The sequence below is a fragment of the Cyprinus carpio genome, unplaced genomic scaffold (genome assembly GCF_018340385.1).
Source record: "Cyprinus carpio isolate SPL01 unplaced genomic scaffold, ASM1834038v1 S000006776, whole genome shotgun sequence".
Taxonomy (NCBI): domain Eukaryota; kingdom Metazoa; phylum Chordata; class Actinopteri; order Cypriniformes; family Cyprinidae; genus Cyprinus; species Cyprinus carpio.
Genome location: NW_024879365.1, coordinates 1,007,985 through 1,024,966, shown reverse-complemented (window position 1 = coordinate 1,024,966; position 16,982 = coordinate 1,007,985). Strand labels below are relative to the sequence as shown.

The 16,982-nt window shown below is 34.5% G+C and overlaps 1 protein-coding gene across 1 annotated transcript; it reads right to left on the bottom strand.

Moving 5' to 3' along the window:
* Positions 1 to 5,648: 5,648 nt before the first annotated feature.
* On the bottom strand, positions 5,649 to 12,164 carry LOC109058026 (SLAM family member 5-like). The gene is made up of 4 exons (XM_042756038.1): positions 12,007 to 12,164; positions 11,332 to 11,649; positions 10,510 to 10,809; positions 5,649 to 5,910 (listed from the first exon to the last, which is right to left on the bottom strand). Exons 1-4 carry the CDS (start codon positions 12,053 to 12,055, stop codon positions 5,777 to 5,779), a joined length of 801 nt encoding a protein of 266 aa, XP_042611972.1. The 5' UTR covers positions 12,056 to 12,164; the 3' UTR covers positions 5,649 to 5,776.
* Positions 12,165 to 16,982: the final 4,818 nt, after the last annotated feature.

Below are 16,982 nucleotides of genomic sequence, written 5' to 3'. Positions count from 1 at the left end.
TCACGTGCAAAGCCCGCGCAACAACCTGGCAGAATGTAAACTGATGTTTGTGTGACGTGTCGAGTGCGCGCAAAACTGACGTCTCTCAGAGTGGATCGTTATACCTTAGACGCCAGCTGCGAGTTTTTTCTGAGGTAAGTACTTTTTACTTGACAAATTTATTTTATAAGTTACTTTTACAACGTAAACCATTACCAATATCAATTACATATAGCTAAATTTATGAAGAAAGTAAATAAAACAATCTAATAGGCTATTATTAACAGGGCAGTCTGAAGGAACTTTTAGTTTTCCTCAAAAACTGCCGCTTTCATATCCCATTATGTCATACAGTTGACTGACTGCCTTTTCCAGATGGACCCAATGTAGTATTTACACAAACAATGGTTTTTCCGTATTTTTTACGACCAGTTATGGTAACGTTATATTTTACTCGTCATTTAAATGAATGCCGTTAAATGTGTGTGACGTTAGACTATTTAAAGTAACGTTGGCGCGAATTCTCAAACGCTCTCTCTCGCAGTCTCTCTCCCCCAGTCCACCGCAAGCAAGAGCACACTCAATTGATACTGAAATAATGTATTGGGCGCAACAGATTGGCAAACGCTCCAGTGTATATTAGTGCTTATTTGTGTTCAATCTCTGGAGAATGGCAAATTAATCTTACAACGCGTTTTGCAGCGGTGAGCATCAATGTAGCCATTCACAGACATAACGTTAGTGGTCTGGTCTCTTGAACGCAATGACCTATCAAAGGTGTTCAAGTTAGTCAGAATCTACTCACTGCTCATAACGCCATTTTAATTCAGTGCCGAATTATGCAGGCTCGCGAATCCTCTCATCAACAAAGTCTAGACACGATGTAAGAGGTTTATTGGACCGACAGCCAATTGAATGCTGCAAACTGTCTGGTTCACCGTGCGATTCACTCTGCACGTGACAGAAATATGACGTTAAAATAGTAACGCTTTTAAAGCAATGTAAAGGCAGACCAATAGATTATTGAAAAATATTCATTGCAAAATATTTTAGATATTCTATGCTAATTATTGGTAAAACTGATTTTTCTTCTCCCTTTTTTTCAGTGTTTGATTGTCATCTGATTGTGTAAGTGATCCCAGATCTGTGATTTAATATGTTCATATATTCATTAGCCAAAAATCATTGACGAAAAATAAAGTTTCTTCTTTTTTTCTCTTTTTCCCTGTGTCAACAGGAGCTAACTACAGCCCAAAGGCTCTTTTAAGAGCCACAAGCACTGAGGATCTTTGGCTTTGTAAGTATATGTTTTTGACTATCAGATGCATTACGTGATTAACATATTGTAATGCATAACTTGCAGGGCTTTACACTTACATTTCTTTTTTAGGAGCACTTAGGTAATTTTTTTATTTATTTAACCTTAATAAAATTAAAATAAAAAATAAAGTAAAACCCTTTCGGCTCCTTTTATGTGTTCAATCTGGAGTATCAGAGTCAGCATCCACTACGCTGGAGATGGTACAGAGGTGAGTAATTCATCACAAAAAACTTATGTTACTTATGGATTAGTTAACCCAAAATTTTGTCAAAAATTCCATGACCAAAATTCATGTAATCATGTTATTCACACCCCATTTCATTCTTAACCTGTATGACTTTCTTTTGTGTAATACAAAAAGAAGATAATTTGAAGAATGTGATATATATATATATATATATTATATATATATGCTGGTATCTCGTATTTTACGGACTATAGGTCACACTTTTTTCAAAGTTTGGCTGGTCCTGCGACTTATAGTCAGGTGCGACTTATTTATCAAAATTAATTTGACATGAACCAAGGGAGGCTGTAGACGGTAATGTTTTTTCTTGGTTCTAAATAAATGCGACTTATAGTCCAGTGCGACTTATATATTTTTTTTTTTCCTCGTCATGACGTATTTTTGGACTGATGTGACTTATACTCAGGTGCGACATATATACCGAAAAAAAAAAATATATATATATATATATACAAATAATAAAAGTAATTCTCTTTCATGACTCCCTGCACTTAAACAGACAAATTTACAGAAATTTATCTTAAAATGCAAAAAGGAGATTAAAATGTAAACACAGTCGGTTATGGCTTAAGTAAACAGTAGAGAAATAATGCATGTGTATCATTATATTGGATCCGTGCATCCGCACTCTTAAAGTGACACCAGCCTAATAGTCCTGCTGCTTTCTGTGTTTTGTAATTGTCAATCAAACTACAAAAGACAAAAAAAAAGTCACTCACTGCTCTTCACTGAATAACGTTTTTTGTAACTTTAATAAGGATTAACCTTTATTTAGATAATTTGCAGTGTTATTTTATATTTGATTACTTTATTTAATTTCTGGACCTGAGAACTACTGATTGACCTACCTGAAAACCCTTAAAAGCATTATTTAATTTGTATCTTCGTTCTATTGTATATATCTATTTGTGTTATTGCTTATAGATTAATTATTTGTTCTTTTTTTAAAGGACAAGTTCAGTATTTTACACTTAAAGCCCTGTTTTCAGATTGTTTCTGATGAAATAGAACAGTTAAGATTGAAATTTGAACACATGCTGCTGGCCCGAGAATTTTCGGTTTCTGTGGTAGCACCCCCCCACCTCCACAATGGTTCCATATGGGCACTGGAACAATCCTTCCTAAAATGCATTAAACTTCCGTTTACAAAGAATTGAAACTCTGTTGGAAAGCATCTTTTGCAGTGATTTTTCTGTGAGCATATCAGTGAACACCCCTGACCCCACTCAGTGAGTTTCACGTCTTTGTAAATGAAAGTTTAATGCGTTTTAGGAAGGATTGTTCCAGTGCACCTATGCAACCATTGTGGAGTTGGGGGGTGCTACCACAGAAACCGAAAGTTCTCGGGCCAGCAGCATGTGTCCAAATTTCAATCTTAAACATTCTATTTCATCAGAAACGAATCTGAAAACAGGGATTTAAGTGTAAAATACCGAACTTGTCCTTTAATGACTGTTAACTTGTTTTTAATTTATATTAGTTAGTAGTTTTAGTTGTGGTATCGAAATTGTAATTGAGAATTTCACTGGTATCTAAAATGTTGGTGTCATAACCTTGTTAATTACAATACAAATTTTTTTGTTATCAAAAACAATAACTATTCCATTAATTTATTACCTAAATAAAATGTTACGCACTACTTTATCTCTGTGTATGATTTAAAGTGGGCAGAATGCTGGATCTAACGTAACTGTTGAAAGTAACCGTCAACTTGTCCCTTCCGGTCAAATATTGCAAACTTTCTGAAAACAGCAACAACAGTTTTAAGTTGTCAGTGCTTGCAAATGACCATGGTATAAGCGGGATTATCCATGGCTAGCTGTGCATTAAATGATTTAGGGTCATTTCGTTTTGGGTGGTTCTTTGCCTCCATGTCATTAAAATCGATAAATGCACAGGGCCGCTTTTAAAGATGACTACTGTATGTGTTAATATGAACATTTAAGACCTGTGTTGTTTTTAGATTCTTTGTCAGGATCAATCCTGAAGAGGGCACAAAGTGCACTGCAAAATTCGGTACAAGCCGTAAGACAGGTGGAACTGTACAAAGAAAAGTTGCAACCATCAACTCCCGGGTAGCAACAGTCCTGCAGAGGCTTACGGAATTTGAATGGAAGACTGCAAAATTAGGTAAGTTTCTAATGCAGGGCTGGACTGGGACAAAAATTTGGGCCCAGACAGGCCACCACAATCAGTCAAACACCAAACACCAGTACACAATCTTTGCAGTTCCATTAAATATGTTGTTCCAAACCTGAATGAATTTATTTATTCTGTTGAACATAAAAGATTATATTTTGAACAATGTTGGTAACCAAATAGTCCTTTGAATTCTATGGTATGAAAAAATTAAATACTATGGAAGTCAATGGGGACCTGTGCATGTCTTAGAGACAAAAACATGTAAGATTTATATCACATGTGCGGTGCTACCAAATCTGGTGCTGGTGCTACAATCTGTAGAACTTGCTGTGAGATTGTGTTACTCCAAGGATGTAATTGTTTTGTTTTGTTTTGTTTTCTTTATTTATTTATTTTCCCCTTTCTCCCTGTTTCTCTCTCTACTTCCCATATGCAGAAAGGAATTGATGCCACCTGACACCAGTGATCTGCTGTGATTGGTGGAGTGGAAGTTTGGAACTGTTTTGAAGTGCATTTTTATTGTGATTTTTATTTTATTTTATTTGTTTTGTAACTTAGTTTTGTTTTAATATTAGATGATTTGTTTAAAATAAAATATTTTGTTTGACAAAAAAGCACAATAAACAATATGTTGATGTACATGGACTCAAGTCACTTTTTTTTTGAATTTGTTAAATTCAATAGCATTAATGTAAAATATAAATATTAAAATATTGTAAAATAAATTACAATAAAATGACTAATATACTGTAAAATGAAATTGCAGTAAGGGAATCATACTGTAAAATTAAATCACGGTAAGGGCATCTTACTGTAAAATGAAATTGCGGTAAGGGCATCTTACTGTAAAATTAAATTGCGGTAAGAGCATCTTACTGTAAAAATTAAATTGCGGTAAGGGCATCTTACTGTAAAACACATTTACAGGTAAGCTACTGTAAAGGGGAACTTACAGTAACTTACTGGCAATGGTGCTGCCAGTAAGTTACCGCAAAAATTACGATAAAAAGTTTTAACAGTGTAGGCTACATTATTTCTGAATGTAATAATAAAACGCGACTTAGCGGTTTTTTTTTTTTTTAACCATGCAGCAAACATTTTTAATATCTTAAAAAAAAAAAAAAACTTTAATGTCTTTAAAGCCTTGACATTTTTTTTTTTTCGTTTAAAACATTTGGCCAAAATCTAGAAAAGGTGATGCTGGGTATGACTAAGCGCAGTTAGGATACGAGATTTTTTTTTCTTTTTGAGTTGCAGAAAGAAAACGCTGTGTAGCCTACTTTATTATTATTATTATTATTATTTCTCATATTATTATTATTATTATTATTATTATTGTTGGCAAAGAAAAAGTTTAAAAAACAATGCTAACAATTTTTTACTCAAACCGGTTTCAGAACGGTAATATTACAGAGAAACTCATGAACAGAAACCAGTAAAATGCAGATTTTTTATTTTTTCTTATTTATTTTTTCTTTTTCTTTTTTTTCGTTTTAAGCCCTGCTTAAAACATATGGAGCCCCTCACGTCATATGCAAAAATAAATAAATTAATAAATTAATAAAAAATAAATCACGAAAGCACGAATTTGTTAAAAGGACGAATTTGTTTTCTCATTTTAATTGTATCCACGATATTACTAAATCGTGGCCAGGATTTAGTTGAATCAAATCAATGAACAAATTTTTATATTGTGCGCACAATTTACTTAAAAGGAGGGAATAAGTCAGTAGCCTACTGTTGATTTAGTAAAACAAAAGGAACGAATTACATTGTTCGCACGTTTTATTATTTTTTTCCCTGCATGTCATGTGTGGGGGCTCGAAGCCACTTTAATCGTAAAAATATCCACTTTGATTGCGGTGTGGCTGTTTTAGATGTATAGTGTTTATGACAAGTGAAATGTGAGAAAAAAAAAAGATGGTTCACTAAACCCGCTCCACTGCACTACTTTTGTGCTCACGTCTCGTGTCTTTTGCAGTGTCTCGAAGCCCTGTCTTTTAGAATGTCCTGCGACTGGGCCCCCAAAAGGCCGGGGCCCCCCACGCACAGCGGGGACTGCGGGGGTGTCTCGTAAGCCACTGTGTCTAGTCTCTTCCGTGTTGTTCACTTCTTGTAGATCTGATGTCATAAACCAGCACAGCAACAGCAGCCACGCCCACCACTACAGCGAAGACCAATCGGATCACAGCTTCAAAAGTATCACAACAGCAGATACAGTCTGGAAAGAAAGAAAAAGAGCATTGAATCTGAATTGTGGGTCTTTAGAGTCTCCAAACAGAATTATGTCAGTTATTATGAGCTCAAGCATCCATGAATAGGCCTATATAATAATATGAATATTAAGCTGTGTTTGGACAAAACAGTCAATGTAAAATTATAGTTGAATCAGGCAACTAAGAGTGAAAACATAAACTATAGTATTTAATCACTATCACTATGATTGACATTAAAGACATTTCATCAGAGTTCAGTGAGGAAACTGAGCTGCTATATACTAAAGTCTTTTTATTTACAACGTTTCCAGTTTTTAAGGCCTTGTTTTTCATGTTAGGTCACTAGTTGGCGTTCCAGCAGAATCTTTTAGAAGTTTAACATAGTACAAACAAAATCTATATTTTCTATAATCTTCACATATGTTTGAATATCATTGCTCAGTATTAAAAGCAAACTTTCTGATGTACTTGTCAGTTTCTGCTTTTTTTCCACACTTATATATCTCACACACGTTCACATGCATAAAAGCAGAAGTAACTGCAGCTTTTTTGACACTTTTGGCTCTTGAGCGCTTCAGTTTCGTGAAGAACTGCTTATCAGCATTTATTTCAGCAGAATTCCATTAAATCTGCAGCACATTTTCGTTTAAATTGTCTCCAGGGTTTCTGAAGTATTTTCCCCCCCTTTCTCTTTTGCTATCAATTGACCACTTGCTTCCGTGTTTGCGCAAAAAATATGTTATGTTCATATAAAAAATGAAATCCTCAGAAAAAGCTTCAGATTGTTACTGAACTCATCTGTTGTTGCTTTAGCTGATCAAATTTCATATTTGAAATGACAACATCTGACAAAAGCTGTCTCAACAAAATGTTGTTTCTTACACTAAAAAATAACAACAACAACAATACAAACAACAGTACATTTATCAGGCTAGAACAGCCAATGCATGCGAAGTCCTAAGTGGACATCTCAGAATACTGACTGTTTCTATAGCAACTAGAGCTTCTAATGACTTTACCAAATAGTGATTACATTTAAAAAATGTTTGCCCCCCAGAATGCAATTTCAACTGAGGTGAAACCCCCGAAAGGATGTTTTAATCTCACCTGGAATATGATTTTGATGCAATTTTGCCATTTTCCCCCAGAAATGTGACTAGGCAAGTTTTGCCTGTAGTTTTAAATACCAGATGAGCTGGTTTTGTTACGCAGACCTGGCAACCCTGCCTACTCTTAAAATTTGAGGAGCCAGCCATTTTTGTAGGCTTTATTTGAGGAGCCAAGTGTCCAAAACCACAGTGGACATTGAGTGCACTCGTTCAATCCCATAATGCACTGCAATAACAAGTTTATAATTGATGAACAGCTAGAGAATACCCATGATGCACTGTGAGGGTCATGCCGAATGAACATTTTCCAAACCGCTGGTCCAATGTGAGAACAGTGTTATATCATGCAGGCACAGATTCATTTTTAATTCATAATTAAATAGTTCAAATAATTATTAAACACGCTAGTTTCTATTACAGAGTTTGAGATCAATTTTTTTTATTAGTACTGGAGCTGCCAGTTTGTTAAGTTTCAAATAATTATTAAACACCATGCACAAACTATGCTTCCGGTGAACTCAGTGTCCGAATTCACTCACTCGTTTCCACTCACTTCTTTTAGTGGACTATGTTAGTGGACTAAAGTGGGGAATAGTGATGAGGGTATATGGGGGTGATTTCGAACAGCATGTCTTTGTGTATGTAAAGTCTTTGTCTGAACCAAACGTGAGACCTGAATCTGATTGAACAGCTGAACACAATGGAGATATTTCATCAGGCCAAACATCTGTAGATCAATGCATGCAAGAAAACTCATGTGGTTCAACAGTCAAGTATGCAAAAACATGCTAAAATAGATATCAGACTAAGAGAAGGGAGGAATAGAAACTGACACATTTATTTTGAAACTGTGTGACTGTGCTCAGTTTTTGTTTTTTTACTTCTCAGCTTCTCATTTTACACTCAACTTTTTTTTTTTTTCACTCCAGTGGTCAACATCCTGATGAGGTTAATGTTTAAAAGACATGTTTAAGGTTTGGATGTGTATTCACTGAAGTGTTTGTCTCTCTCAGGATCATTTTTAATGTAACATTTCTAGCCAAGTCATATGTCATTTTAATTTTGTTGTTATATTTAATTGTTTCTTTTATATTATAATTCTTTTGTATGTATGTATTAATTAATTAATTTCAGTGAATGGGCTAGTGTCTCTTTATTTTGTGATAAGTGTGTCAGCTTAATGAACAACTGTAAAATAAAGCAGAATCCAAAGATGTAAATGTAAAAAGATGAAATTATTTTGACCTACAGAATGAAATGGAGAGGATATCACTGTGAAGTATAGTTTCATCTGATGGCCAGCAGGATATTGTACTGTGGGATGCAAAATACTTGACCATGCAGGATGTGTGGATTCATTACTTGCTGATTACTTGGTCGCACGCCGCTACTGTAGCCATGAAAAGCTTGGATGAGAGCAGAGCACTATTATCATCAGTTATCAAAAGAGATCACGTTATATACATAAATTAAAACACAAGATATACTGTTTGTGTGCAGTGTATAACAAGACATGTAGGTTGCCGGATTGTTTTGCACACAATAGGGCTATTAAACATTCCTGAAACTTCCGCCGTCACAACTTTCTCTGATATGAATGATATAAAAAATAAGAAACTAATCAATTACACTTGCACAATTACATTTGCAGAAAGCACATACTTTGTAGTCAATATGAGCCTAAAATGCTAAATATTAACCCTGATTAGGGATAGAAAAGATCCATTCCCAGAAGCATATGTTTATAAACATAAAATTTGAAAGGTTGTAGGTATGTACACACAGTTGTGAAAATGTTAAATACAGTTAGAAAATAACATTTGTTGTTTTATTTATCATGTTATCATATTTATTGTTTTATTTTATTGTGTTTTTGTAAAGCCATAATTTTGTTATAATACCAGCCTGTTTTCAGATGTTTGCTATTTGCAGGGGTGTAAAAAAAAAAAGTAATTTTACTGGATTACTGTACTTAAGTATTATTTTGGGGGTATTTGAACTTTATTCATGTAAAATCTAAACTGATTACTTGTACTTTTACTTGATTACATGTCTGAAGAAAAAAAAAAAAAACCTGTAGGCTACTTTTTACTCCTTACAATTTTATTTCAACTTAAGAAGTACTCATTATTTTTTTTTTTTTTTTTTTGCATTTTTATTTTATCTCATGCAAATATGTTAAACCGAAACTCAAAAGTGCTTATGATGTGTAAGAATTCCACGCATCAAGCACACACATTTCAGCTTCAGTTATAACTTTAACCAGGGACATTTCTGGCATCAAAAGTTTGCTGTCAATTCTGAGGAAGCATTTCGAGGTGCTTCAATATTTTTTTCCCTTAAAAAAAAAAAAAAAAAAAAAAATCACATGAAATAAATAAATAAATTATATATATATATATATATATATATATATATATATATATATATATATTATAATTCTTATTATTATTATTATTATTTATTTATTTTTATTTATTTTTTGTCCATTTTGATATGTTTTGGTACGGATGACAGCTATTTTAAATTAAATGTTACAAATTTCCAAAACATGTTTAAATGAGCCTTGTATGTTAAATTAATCATAAATCAAGTTTAGTGATGATTATGAAAAAATATTAGGGTAAGTTTGATCCTCAAACACCACTGTATCAGTTATGATATTAATGTATGTAACCTACAACAATAAAATAAAAAACACAAAAACATACTGTCCCCGTTTTTAATTTCGTAGATAATGACAAGTCTTCAGTGATATTTTGACAACTGAACTAGGAAATGTCCTCAGTTTTCATTTCAGAAATCTGGTCACCTTATCTTAAAGAGGCAAAAAGACACAGGAAGTGCTTGTAATACCAAGTTTTAGGTATTGTCTGAATAAGCTAGAAAGAGAAGGAATAAATAAATTCCTTTTAATAAAAAAAATAAATAAATTTTTTTTTTTTGGGCTGTTGGGCTGGTTTTGTTTTAAAGACCTGGCAAGCTGTCAGTTTGTCTACCCTGAGTTGTTTAGCCAAGTGTATAGTGCAAATGCAGATATTGGATATGGGTCACTTTTAAAAAAGATGTAAGCTAGTTATCAAGACCTACAATGTAAATGTAGTGTATAGTGTGCCACCCCAGGATTTTTACTTGCCCCTGTGGCCATCTATTCTATAGCTGGCAAGAACAGAGACTGTTTTTAAGAAAGCTGCTGACTGCTTGTATTACATAGAACATGTAAATATGATATAAAATAAAATTGAAACAACTTTCTGTTGCCCATTAATTTGACCTAGGACAGTCTAATTGGCGAAAGTTATTACTCCACCATCTGCTTAACATCAAGGACAGTCCTATGGTGTTTGTGCCAACATAGTTGAATAAAACAGACGGTTGCAGTAAATTTGTCCAATTAAGGAACCACTGCACTACAACAATTAAACAGTGAGCTTTAAGGGAAACAGGCCCCAGTTTAAGAAAAATAAAGCTAATATCACTACTGAAGTACAGTACCTGGATGTAGCTGACAGTGTTTACTGATGTTGAGATGTGTGGTCTGGTTTCTGATGGGATTGTTGATCACACAGCTGTAGGTATTATTATCCTGATGTTCCACCTCCAGAGGTAGAGAGAGACTGATGCTGAGATCAGACACACTGATGCTGGACAATAAACTGTTTCCTTTGTACCAGGAGAGAGTCACATGACCCACATTCACCACTGAACACAACAATGAACAATTCTGCTGTGATGAAGATGATGATGATGAATTTTGTGAAGAGATGCTGCTGATGACTGGAACTGGCAGATGAGCTGACAAGATATAATAGAGAACATGAATCTGATGGCCCAAACTGACAGGTAGTTAATGCAGTCTGCTAACAATCACATAATTTACTACACAGTTCAAGCTGATTGGCCAGCGCTGATTCTGGAGCCAATAAGATTTCTGGCATAACATTTGAATAGTCTGGTTCAGGCTGGTTCACTATAAACAGTCTTGCAGTGAAATTTAGCATCGTAAGATACGGAAATGGATTTTCTTTATTTTAAAATGCAGTCTGTCTTTATCAGTTCCTAAGTGAAACAACCATACAGACAACAATACTATAAAGAATATCATAAAATTCATTATAATGCTTCATTTTCCATGAGAAATAGTTGCATGCTGTTTGTATTTAGGATGCATAAATGCTACATTGAAATACATTAAATAATTCTCTACTCACCATAGACAGAAATATAAGAGTTTATTTTGTAATAGCGATGTATAGCTAAAACTGAAGAAAGACCTACACAACAAACAGAGTTAATTCTACATAATTCTCTACTCACCATAGACAGAAAGATTAAATGTGTTGAGCAGAGTATTTCTTGTGCTGCTGGTTACTGTATAAAGTCCAGAGTCTGTGGTTCTGGTGTTTGTGATGATCAGAGATCCAGTCTGATCCAGCTTCAGTCTGTCTCTGAATCTCCCATCAGCACTATCATTATAAAATGTGCTCTCATTGTTCTTTATGTTGATCTCAGCAATGAGCCTTTGTCTAAACCTCCACTCGATCTTATCATTCGTCTGTATATCAGTCACATTTAGAGTGACAGAATCTCCCTTCGTCACTGACACTGACTGCACTGCATCAACACCAAACACACCTGATCAACAAACACAAACACTTTCTCAGAGAAATACTTTTGACATACATAAATAAAATATACATTGCTGAAATTTATAGTTGAAATTTATATACACATTTTACTATGGTGATTTTATAAATGTTATATATTCTACCAAAAAAAAATGTATGTGAAAACTATTTATCGCTATTGCAATATGGCAGCTTTCAGAACAGCAGCATGAACACAAATGAATTTGAGTATATTAATCAGATAAATCTTGAAAATATTACAAAATGAATTATGAAAACGATAAAGAACACAATGATGTACTGTATGTGGACAAGTGATAATAAACACAGAACTGAAGCCTAACAGTAAAATAATCAAACTTACCAGCCAGACTCCATGAGCACAAACAGAAGAACAGAAATGTGTCAATCATTTCCTTTAGGATTTCACAGAACAGTTTCTAATAACAGTCTTTAATGATAGGAAACAGAAGAGCTGAAGAGGAGTGTGCTGCTGCTCTGGAAATAGTTTAGAGAAACTCTGCAGTCAGTATAAGATCCTCTATAAGCACCTCCCTTCAAAGACTGAATATTACTAAATAAATACAGTTTATACTGACAAAAGAATGAAACAAACTCCTAAAGACATGACTTAAATATTCTCAATTTATATTACACACATTCTACAAACCTCTGAGCCAGTGTTTCTGAATAATAGTATACTGTTATACTTCTGTTGTCCAACTGGAAACACGGAACAGCAGACAATGAAAAACAACAGAACACAATACTTTAAAAAAATAAAAGACACATTAAAAGAAAAACTTTCTGCTTCCTGTAGTGGCAATTTCAGTCTTTGCTTTCCTTATCACAGACAAGTAAAATACGTAAATATCAGAATTTTATATTTACCAGTGGTGTATAAAGTACCTGAAAGTCTTACTCAAGTAAAAGTACAGATCTCTTACCAGAAAATGACTTTGGTAGAAGTTGAAGTCACCGTTTAGAATATTACTTGAGTAAAAGTCTTAAATGATGTGATATTTTATTGTACTTAAGTACAAAAAGTATTTTTTAAAAATCTTAAACGTACTTAAGTATTGAAAGTAAGAGTAAAAAAGAAAAAACGGCACTCTTTGATATAGATTAAGTTAACAAGGCCTACATTAAATTATATAAATATAAAAAGCATACAGAAGAATTATCGCTGTCTATGATTTAGAATGCCTGGAATATTGAGTTTTAACAGACTAATAAATCAATGTGCATGCACTCTGTGTATGATTCGGTGATATAGACTACTTGATAACGTCAGATTGCACGTCATTACAACAACACTTATTATATTATTGCAGACGATGCTGTATTAGTTAAATCATCCATGGTTAAGCATGGCGCGCACTTGTTTGCACATGAGGAAAAGTGTTTTTATGAGACTAACTTGCAAACGCCAAACCACTGATTCATCAAACCTGCTTTCCTGCAGTCTGTGTTCTTCTGAATATTTTGTAGTAAGTAACGAATATACATAATGGAAATGTATCGGAGTAAAAGTATACATCTTAATTAGGAAATGTAGTGAAGTAAAATTTGCCTGAAATATAAAAACTCAAGTGAAGTACAGATATGCCCAAAAAATACTTAAGTACTGTAACAAAGTATTTTTACTTCGTCACATTACAACACTGATATTTAGTAACCAGAAACATGTACACACTGATGAAATATGATTACAGAAAAAGTACAAGTACTCATTTTAAAATTATACTGAAGTAAAGTATTAGTTAAAAAGTACATTAGTTGATGTTACAATAATAAGCCTAATGATTAGGTCTCTCTCTGCTTTGCTGTGATTGATTGACGCCCAGCTTCCACAGCAGCCAATCAGCATCCACAGATCTACACGCAGGTGAGCATCCCGCCCATGGCACTTAGTGTTGTGGGGCCCTAGGCAAGAAAAAAAAATAAAAATTGAGCCCACTGGTGTAAAAACAGTGAGAAGAAAGCACAAAAAAGACAATTTCAATATTTAAGTGTATACAATTTTATTACCTGTAAAATATTCAACATGCAATACATGTGTAAAATTTTTTAATCAGATTTAAATAAGTTTGCAAGTACTGCAAAGTATTGTAAAATATTGCAAATGAAAGTGCAAGTGTGTTATGAAAATAAATGATATATAAACTAAATAAAATAAAATACAAATAAAATCTATAAAAATAAATGATATATAAACTAAATAAAATAAAATACAAATAAATTCTATATTTAAAAAATATATATAAGGGTATAGATTGGACATGGTACAGAATCTTGAGTTATATGAACTATTTTTATGTATGTAAGCAAACATGTTAATTGTGCTTCCATTCTGGTAGATAAAACTTTTAGCACTTTATAACTGAGAAATGTTGCTTTGGCTTTTCAAGGGTTCAATGGTACAGATTGCTTAGATCTTTACTTTGCGTGACTTCTTGGCTGCAAAATCATCAATCACCTCATCATATGACACAGTCAGTGCAAGTAGTGAAATCCAGTATGCAATCCTCGGTTGGAGTGGCCTCTATAGCTTGGGAATCAGATGGATGGGATTCTGAAGAGTGAAGTTTCGCCTTAGGATCAGCGGATGTCTCAAATCTATCTATCTATCTATCTATCTATCTATCTATCTATCTATCTATCTATCTGTCTATCTATCTATCTATCTATCTATCTATCTATACACACACAGTGGGAAAAATATTTATTTGATCCCCTGCTGATTTTGTAAGTTTTGCCCACTTAATGTAGGGTCTGTAATTTTTTTATGGTAGGTTTATTTTAATGTATACAGAACAGAATATTAACTGACAGAATATCAACCAAAAAAAATCCAGAAAAAAACACATTTTATAAAGAGGAGAAACTGATTTGCATTTTATTGAGTGAAATAAGTATTTGATCCCAAAGCAAAACAAGACTTAGTACTTGGTGCAGAAACCCTTGTTGGCAAGAACAGAGGTAAGATGTTTTTTGAAGTTGGATTTGGACACATCTCAGGAGGTTTTTGATCCACTCTTCTTTACAGATTATCTCTAAATACTTAAGGTTTCTTGTGTGTCATTTGGCAACTCAAAGTTTTAGGTCTCTCCGCAGATTTTCTATAGTATTGTTGGAAACTCAGAAGCGAAGACCAGGAGACTCTTGGGTAATCTCCAGCAGAATTCTTTATTGAGAACGCTCTGCTTAGCGCTACAGTTATCAAAAGTCTAACCAAAGCAGTGATACTTTGGAGTTTATATACATTTCAAGGTGGAGGGATACATAGAGGTGGAGACAATTTAAACAAAGCAAGCAAACGGAATCAGGAAAGTGCCAGACACTGGCATTTTCCCAGCCTTGATCTCATCAGCATAACAGTGTCATTTAAATACAGAGGTGCCTGACAGTATGGCCCATACCTTCACATTATTCATAGAAACAAGGCACAGCTGTCCCTTGAGTTTATGGTCAGGAAAGAGCAAACAAAAGGTCAATGTCTCAGAAACCTGGGCTGCTTGACTTGATCATCTCAGAATGTCATCATATTAACCTCAAAATGTAAAAACACAATGTACATACTATTACATTGGAACCTAGATTTAACATTTTATAAATTTGTAATCCCACAGTCCTCCCGTTGAGAGTTCTAATAACTCTCACATAATACAAATTTAAAACTTTCATAAGTCCATTCTATGGCCTATGTATCTTAACATAAGCCACATCTTGCAGTCATGTAACTTTAAAAGGTTACAGGCACATATAACTTATTCTGTGTCTTGTCCTAGATTTACTTAGGTGTAATAGTTATTTTTAGAACAATAACTGTGGACACATATGACATTGATGGTAACATGTCGTGGAAACTACATGATGACACAGAAAAACCATGTAGCATGAGAGTGGAAGTCTTGAAGTCCATGGCGCCCGAATAGCTGTGAAGTCTGTTTTCTGTAGTCCATTTCCCATGTAGATAGATGCAGATGATTCTTGGTCCTCATGAAGCTTGTTCATGGATGTCTGAGGTGATGCTTTACACCAGGGTGCTGCTTATGGAGATGGCATCTCATGCACACATACCTGCAACACAAGAAAACAGCAGACCAGCAGTATTCATGCATAGACATTTTTAGACTTCTGTTGATCGTATACTGGTTTTTAAGTCTGGTGATCGTATAGTGTTTTTCTCAACCTAGTTTTTAAGTAATTTGACACCTAATGGACCAGTGAGGTGGGGATAAACTACTGACAGGGGAAACCTGTGAGGAAGTCTTCACCACAGGGTTGGCCCCCGGGGCCTGTTGCACATCGGTTCTTTCCTGGGCTCCCCACTGGTCTGTGTGTGTCCTAGTCTGTCCCTGTAATTGGTGTGCAAACTTTACTGTGTGACATCTCCATCTTCCAATGGAACATCAGTCATAACAAAACATCATAACAGGAGTGACTAGAGTGTGCTGTAATATAGCTTTGAAAGGCTGGGAGTGTACTTAACATTCTCTCAATGAAAGGAAGTGACAGTCACCTTCCTGTAGTTTTATTTTCAAAGAATCTTTCATCTTTGTTGTACATTACTGGGGTGTTAGTTAAGCACTCACAACCCTAACAGTTAACACCTGAGGCAAGCTGCTCCAACAGTTAGATGAAGTGGGGAGGGGATGCTTTCAGAGTGGTAAATAGACTGAGTAAGAGCTGAGTAAAGCTGTTAATTTCTCTTGATGTCTTTCTTGCTTTTCCTACACTCTTTCATCCAGTTGTCCGGATTTACCACAGTAATGACAACTGCCCTCCTTCTTAGGACTTTTTACGTTTCTGTCGGTTCTCTGTGTTGACCTGAAAAGATGCTGCTGCAATCTTTATTCTCTGGCTTTGACATCAGAGTCTCTTTTCCAAGTAGCTAACCTGTCCAAAGTTGTTTTGCAAGCTTCCAGTGGACCATGTAAGATCTAAGAATGGTAAAGCAGATCTGTACTCTGCTAAAAGGCCCATCAAACCATGTTCGAACTAGTGGTCCTTTATGATTCATTACCTTCTCTGGATGTGTCAGGGCTATTCCACTGTAAGCTGCAGCTGACTGACAAAACCCTTCAGTGTATTCACTTACAGTTTCATCCTTCCTTCTGTACACAACTAGTAATGACCATGGTCCCCAACCAACTCCGATGCCTCTAACCTTAGATAAAGTCACCTCGAACCAATTCACTTTTGGTCCAACAATGTTCTTTTAACTCTCTCAGAACTCCCTCTCTCATTCATCTTTACTGGCATGTTGTAGTTCAGAAGTAACAGCAGCCTCAAAACTTGCAAAAAATATGCAGATTCAGTTTAGAATTTTGTGAC

Bases quoted from the DNA above. Each gene is read 5' to 3' on its own strand.
- LOC109058026 (XM_042756038.1), bottom strand. From the start codon at position 12,055: ATGATTGACACATTTCTGTTCTTCTGTTTGTGCTCATGGAGTCTGGCT. The intron at 11,650-12,006 runs GTAAGTTTGATT...TTTGTTGATCAG, and splicing joins GTGCTCATGGAGTCTGGCTG to GTGTGTTTGGTGTTGATGCA. The intron at 5,911-10,509 runs GTACTGTACTTC...CTTTCTTTCCAG, and splicing joins ACACTGTCAGCTACATCCAG to ACTGTATCTGCTGTTGTGAT.